The sequence below is a fragment of the Myotis brandtii genome, unplaced genomic scaffold (assembly GCF_000412655.1).
Source record: "Myotis brandtii unplaced genomic scaffold, ASM41265v1 scaffold152, whole genome shotgun sequence".
NCBI lineage: Eukaryota > Metazoa > Chordata > Mammalia > Chiroptera > Vespertilionidae > Myotis > Myotis brandtii.
The window spans coordinates 458,535-465,827 of NW_005355502.1; the positions used below are offsets into that span (position 1 = coordinate 458,535).

Sequence of the window (7,293 nt, forward strand, 5' to 3'; positions counted from 1 at the left end):
GGTGGGGGGGGGTGGCTAGAAGGGGGTATAGGGGACATGAATGGTGATAGATGGAGACTTGACTTGGGGTGGGGAACACACAGTACAATATACAGATGAAGTGTGATAGAATTGTACATGTGAAACCTATGTAATTGTATTAATCAATGTCACCCCAATAAAGTAAATAAAAACTTTAAAAATTCAACTGCGTAAATTGAAGGATTCATTGGCTTTTCTCAACAGTTCTCGGACTGGGCAGCACCCCCTGGAGCCGCAGGAAGGAGCGTTCTGGCTGTGCCACACGGAAGGCCTTGGAAGGCAGGGCGGGCGGAAAGGCAGGGAGAAGAGTGGATTAGCGCAGGCGGTCTCCTTCCTGAGGGACAGCAGGTCTAGAGGGCAGACCGCTCACTGGTGCTGCTCAGGGACCCAGAGGACCGGCTGGCGGTTACATTCTGGGAGAGGCTGACGGCAATAGGTTAGGCATGAAGTTTTGGCTTAACCCGGCACAGTGACTCCCTCTCTGTCTCTTTAAATAGCCCTTACCAAACATGAACTGTTTACTGAAAAAGCTGTAGGAAGATGAAGGAGAGAGTTGATGTAATGGACCACATATTACAAATTTACATTCCCTCCCATCCTTGGTAGGCACCCTGCCCCTGTGATCACCTCATTCCCTCCTCTTTCCCTCCACAAACCCTTGGCCCCACGCGGATGTATGAAACCAGAGCTACAGCATTGTGGGGCCTGGAAACATGACGTTCAGCAAGTGTCGCCGCTAATATTTATGCCCAGGAAACGTCAGGGCCACGTGCTGCGAGGCACAGGCCCAGCTTCTCGGCTCAGGGCTGCGGGGAAGCCAGGCTCTGACTCACAGCCCAGGCGCTCTCTAGCTCTCTACTTGCGCAAGTTGTCTCACCATGTGAGCCTCAGTTTACTCTTACTTATCAGTAAAATGGGCTAGTGATAGCATCTGTCTCATGGGGTGATGATAAAATTCATTAATTCATGCAAGCATTTATTCCTTCCTTCACTTTGTTGTCATAGGAAATTAGGCTCTTCCATGGGATTGCAAGGCAGACTCCCACGGATTCCTGGTGGTGTGGGAGGGCTTATTCGTGATGCAAAACCAGCGAGTTCCCCTTCTGGGCTCTCAGCGCCCCATCTCCACCTGCCCCCCAGGGAAAAGGTCCAATGTGTCTTCACTGAGGCCAAACAAAGGCCCGTGCCCAGGGTTCTGCTTCCTAGGAAAGCTGAGTCCTTTGGAGCCAGAGGTCTGCCCTGGGCCCAGGTGGCCTAGACCTACACGGTTGCATGTTTGTGGGCGACAGAGGATGTGCCAACCACGGGGGGATGTGGTCACTGAGTGAGAGAGAAAGAGCTCTTTGTTTCCCTGGGGTTATAACCAGGAACTTTTCAAAATAGCCAATCAACTCCCCAAGCTTTCCGGGGCTGTCGATGGGTCCATCCCCTACAGTGAGCCCTCTCCCAGGCGAGACTGAGGCCTCTGAGGTCAGGCACCTCCCCCTGCGCCATTTTGACTTCTATTGTGCACATGTTCACCTCCTTCCCCTGCTCCCCCAACAATCCACTACCAGAGGGGGAGGGGTGCAGGGACCATGCTGGACCCTGGAGTGTATGAGGCTGCAGCCAGTCCTGCTGGCGAAGCCAACCGGCTCCTGCCCCAGCTGCCCGTGCTTAGCCACGTCCGAGTCCCCTGGCCCTCGGCCTATCGATAACCAGCTGACTGCGGTAAAGCTCCACAGCACTCACGGCCTTTACTAGGTGCCAGCCTGGGGCAAAGTCTTCTCTGATGAAGGACCCGTGTGCTCTGCACTGGCGGCGGGGCCGCGATCCCTTGGTGTGCGGCTGACCGTCTCGCAGTGCACACTGGTCCTTCATCAGAAAAGACTTTGCCATGATTAAAACAATGAGGTCACCCCATATGGATGACAGAGAAAAACACCCAGGAAAAAGTCTGTGAAAAAAGCAAGTTTATGTCAGCAGGTGCAGTATGATATCATCTGTGTGTGTGTGTGTGCACACACATGTGTGTGTGCATGTGTGCATTTAAAGGATATTTATCTGTAGAAAATGATTTGATGGCCATATGATAAACTGTGAATAGTGGTTATCTATGGAAAAAGAGGAAAAAGGACTTTTTTATTATACATTTGTATTCATATATGAACATTTGTATTCATATATTTATTTTTATTAAGATATAATGGACATATAACATGGTATAAGTTAGTTGATTGATACCTTTATCCATTGCAATATGATGACCACCACAGCACTGCTAACACTGCCGCATGTCAGGGAACCATCCCTTCTGTTCTGTGGTGGGGTTGGCTCAGATCTGGTCTCTCAGCCACTCAGGAGTCTGTGACACAGTGTTGCTGACTCTATTACTATGCTGGGCACTCACATGATTGCCAGGACTTACTTATCTTCTAAGTCCCAGTTTGTGGCCTTAAACAACATCTCCCCTGAGTGCCAATAAAGCTTTATTTACAAAGCAGGCAGCCAGCTGGACTTGGCTGTGGGTGCTGGTCCCGACCTTCACTGGTCTAACTATCAGGGTGCATCCCACCTCTGTCTTCTGAAACGAATGAGGTTCCCTCTGACTCAGTCTCTTCACACTTAAGATATTTAAGGGGGGCACATCCTCACTTCTGACAGGTGTTGGGGGAGGCCATGGAGACGACATGACCTTGGGTTGACCCATGAGCTGGACCCAGGCAATGGGGGCTCCTCGGCCCCCTGGCCTTGGACTGTGTACTCTACTCCCTGCTCCCGTGGGAGCTGTTCCCAGGACGAGGCCTGGAGAGGTCAGGGGCTGATCCAGAAGCACTGGTGCCTGAATGAACTCTACGATCCTGGCGGCGGGCCGAGATCCCTTGGTGTGTGGCTGCCCACACCAAGCCTCCTGTGCAACTTCCTTTGCCTCTGAAGCCCGCCACCTCCCAGTGGGGGTGGCCTGCCTCTCTTTGGTCTGTCCTTGCCCTTGCGAGGATGGGGCCAGTTGCCAGCCAGCAGAGGGAAGGAGGCTGCCCTGGCCTGCGGCGGGTGCTGGTGCCCTGGGTGCCCCCTGGCTCCCTCAGGCACCTCCCTCTGTCCGTGTCCCTTCTCAGAAGGAGACCCATGACTGGATGCAGCATCCACCCCCATCCAGGACAACCTCACCTTAAAGGACATCTTCAAAGACCCTATTTCCACACAAGGTTGCATAGGTCCTGAGCATAAGGTTGTTAGCACTTGAGCATAACTTTATGGGGGAAAGACTCTACCATGCACAGGAGGAGGGAAGATCCGTGCTATAGTCACGGTGTGATTTTCCATCAGAAACCAGGGCCCTGGGGGGCTGGGAGAGTGACTGATTCCCGGGAAGGGGAAAGCCGCCTCTCACGGGAAAGATAACTCAGGTTCTCGGCCTAAGAAATGGGGTGGACGTGGTGCTATTTGTAAAGTCCTCTCTTTCCATGTGACCTTCAAAAATCTGTCTGCCTTTCCCAGACAGTTCTCCAGCATGACTGGGTGTTCCCGCTCACCGCCTGATCCAGGGCCATGTCGTCTCTTGCTTGCCCCTCTGGGGTCACCTCACCTCCGTCCACCTTTGCTCATCTGTATTCACTCTGCATCCGCAGTCAGAGAGGCCTTCGGAAAATGTGAACTTGACCATTTATAGTTAGAACTAAACCCTCTGCTAGCTTTTCCCTTTGTGCTTAGAATGAGATCCAGACTCATCGCCAAGGCCTAAAAGGCCCATCACGGCCGGCTCCTTCCCGCCCCAGCTCACATGCCTCTCACCAGCCTGGCTACCGCACCCCAGCCACACATGCCTTCTTTTTAACTTCTTTATTGATTTTGAGAAAGAGAAACATGGATTTGTTGTTCCACTTATTTATGCATTCACTAGTTGACGCTTGTATGTGCCCTGACTGGGGAGTGTATTGTGACGACACTCTAACCAACTGACCTACCCTGCCAGGGCCACCCATGTCTTCTTGAGGCTCCTGGTACGTGTCAGGCATGTTCCCACCTCCGGGCCTTTGCAGACACAGCTGCCTCTGTTACCTGGAGTGCTCACCTGCCTAGCTGCTAGCTGGCTACCTGTTGGCCATGGTTCGGGTCGGGACGATTTCCCCGATTCCACGTTTAAACCAGGACCATCCTTTCTCCCTTAGTGCCCTGTGCATTTCCTCATAGCTCTGACAATCCGGATTCTACAGTTAACTGTGTTTTCGGGGCTGTGTCCCAGCAGGTTGGAGTGACAAGAGGGCAGGTCCACGTTGGTCTGATTTGTTGTGACTCCTCAGTGCCCAGGTCTAGTGCCATCCTGGTGGCTCCTTACGTGAACGGTGAATGAGGGCTGCGTGAATAAAGCAAGCCGGGCAGCTGTGTGAGTGAATGACACCATCCCCTCAAATCCACAGAAGGGGCAGCTGCCTGTACCAGCCGTGCGTCAGCCAGAGCACCCTCCCCAGGGCTCGGGGGCCTTGTCTCTAATCCGTCTCCTACCTCTGGCTCTTGCGGGAGCTTCTGCTCCTCTTCACGCGTGATGGAGGTGGCTCTGAAGCTCTGCCCTCGCTCAGAGCGGCTGTGAGGTCCAGGCCCCTCACCAGAGGCCTCTGCAGGGAGCGCAGAGCCTGGGCCGCTCCACAGGGCGGCCAGACGTCCTAGTGAAATGCCAGTCTCACAGCATCCCCTCCAGCCTCACACCCTCAGGCCTGTACTCACAGCTCCGTTCTCTCTGGTGCTATTTTCCTACTATTTGCCCTCGTCCTTTCCTTTCTTAAATCTTACTTCAACGATCCCTACTGGCTTAGGATTCCCTCTGACACCGTTTCACCACTTCCTTCCTCCTCCCACACAGCCCCCCTCTCATCAACAGGAAACGCCTGTTCACCCTTCAGACCCACCTTGGGGGCCCCTTTCTGCCCACATAGCGCTATTGCTCCTTCTGTTTGGGCGCCTGGCGGTGTGCCCACACTCACTGTTGTTCTGAGGTCGCCATGCAGAGGTTTATTTTATTTCAGGACAATGTGCCCCGTTAGAGAGGCTCCCGCAGGCTCAGCTCTAAGGGGTTTCCCAGGTCACAGGCGTCAGCACTGCAAGCCGGACAGCTCCCCGCAGCCCAGGAAGGCGGGCTCCCCGCGGGCGGGGAGAGTGTGGCTGTGCAGCCAGGCTGTGGGTGAGATCAGGCTCTGCCACCTGTCAGCTGTGTGATCCTGGGCACCTTACCTCATCCCTCTGCCCCTCACGTCCTCTTTCAATACTTAAGGTGCGAGTTGTTGTGCGGATTAGATGAGTTCACCTGTCCATGGTGTGGAAGGCCTGGGTAAGAGAGGAACAAATACGACTATTGCTGTTGTTGTGTCTGTCGCAAACACTTGCTGAGCACTTTGTCTTCCAGATGCTGGGTTTGGAGCCTGAGGCTCACGGTGCAACAGCCATTTCAACCTACACTGGCGTCTCCTAGTACCCAGCCTCCTGCCGGGTCCATGGAGGTGCCCAGTAAATACTTGTAGAGTGGTGGTGGCTGGCGCCATTTCCATGCCACCTGGAATCCCCAATTAGGGGTGCAGTGAAGACGGAAACTTTATTCAGTATAAAGCAGCTCGATTGTCATAGACCAGGGCTCTGAGAACAGCACCACTGGGCTGTGAGGCAGCCTCGGGCCAGGTCCCCTTCGTGCTGGACAGCCCTGCCCTGCTCCTCCCTCCCCTGCCCTGCCCTGCCCTGCCCTGCTCCTTCCTGCCCTGCTCCTCCCTTCCCTGCTCCTTCCTGCCCTGCTCCTTCCTGCCCTGCTCCTCCCTGCCCTGCCCTGCTCCTTCCTGCCCTGCTCCTCCCTGCCCTGCTCCTCCCTGCTGCTCTGGGGGGACATCTAGCTGGTCTGCTCTGCTATGTTCCTGGGAGGCACTGTCAATGTCCGCTCAGCCAGGGGAGTGCAGTGGAAAGGGAAATGCTCTCTCAGAGCCAGCGGGGGGCTGGCTTCTATAGTTAGAGGGCCTCGCCCTGGTTCCTGACTAGTCAGTCCTCATGGTCCGATTGGTCAGCACGGAGCTGCTCTGCTTGGGGTGCATGGATAAAGCCTCAGTCCTAGTGTTTGGAATGGAATCCAGCAAGGGCTGCTCTGATGCAGGGGCCCCATGCAGGCGGCAGTTCAGTGTAGAGGCAAGCAGTCAGGGCAGGCTGCTCCCTGCAGTGCACTTAGTGTGAGCTCCTCTGTGTAGACAGGTGTCAGCTTCTGTTTGTTTTTGACTTGGACTCAGTTGCCACCAGGAGCCCCGCCCCTCCCTGCCTTAGTGGGCGTCTCCTTCTGGGGTCCACAGTCCCAAACCACCTCTTGGGGCTTTGGGCTGTTTTTCCTTCCCTCTGCTCCAGCTTTAGGACGTGGGCCCTCTGGGCCCTGGGCACTGACCCCGGTTCTTCTGACCCGAGAACGGCGGTGCCGTGGCTGTGGGCCTTCCTGTCGCCTCCATGCAGTGACCTGGCCATGCTGCGTGCCTCTGCTGGAACTGCTGGCCCTCGTCTCCTCACCACTCACATTCCCCTCCAAGTGCCTGAGACTTCCGGGCCAGCTGGGCCGAGGTGGGCTCTCCCCTCAGGTCCTTCTCGTCCCGCACCTTGTGTCCTGCCCCTCAGGTCCTGCTCTGGGCTCAGTTATCCCCAGCTGCAGGCTGACTTCTGCCCACGGGCACCTGGCTCTGTGAGGGCGGAGCCAGTTTAAGTGCTTTACCCGTGTCTTCTGAGCTGGAGAGATACCTGACACATGCTCAGAGCGCAGTACATGCTTGTGCAGCGAGTAAACAAATACGTTTAATTACAGCGGCTACAGTTTACCAGGTCGACCCCGTGCCAGGTGCTGGCTGAGCGCTCTGGGCGCACCATCCCGTCCAGGCCCGCAAACGCTCCGCCTGGAGTCCCCGGGCCTGGCTCTGCCCAGGAGCTCTGCGCTCACACTGGGCTGTGCTTCCGCCTCCCGGGGCCCCGGGGAAATGTCTGTGCTCTTCTCCCCCTCCAGTCCCTGGGGCCCCTAAGAAAGGGATTGATTGCAGACCGCCGCCAGCCTTTCCAGGGAGGGGCGGCAGCTGGGGGGCCACCCGGGGACCTGCAGGTCTGGCCGTGTCTCAGGTGCCAGAGCCCCCGCATCTGCACTCGGCCTGTGTCCCTGCTGCCTGCACGACGGCCTTGCCGGCACGTAGTGCTGGACCCAGGTGCCCTGCACAGGCCTCCTCAGGAGGCAAATGCAATTAGGCTGCAGCTTCCTTCCTGCCTCGGGAGAGGAACCGAAGGGCAGGCATGGGG

General features: G+C 55.9%; 1 protein-coding gene across 1 annotated transcript in view; it reads right to left on the reverse strand.

Moving 5' to 3' along the window:
* LOC102258974 (peptidyl-prolyl cis-trans isomerase-like 1) overlaps positions 1 to 6,258 on the reverse strand; it is an 18,788-nt gene extending 12,530 nt beyond the window's left edge. The window contains exon 1 of the mRNA XM_005861482.2: positions 6,254 to 6,258. Within this exon, the coding sequence (XP_005861544.2) occupies position 6,254 (1 nt within the window). The 5' untranslated portion in view covers positions 6,255 to 6,258. The remainder of the gene's footprint in view (positions 1 to 6,253) is intronic.
* Between the last annotated feature and the right edge of the window lie 1,035 nt (positions 6,259 to 7,293).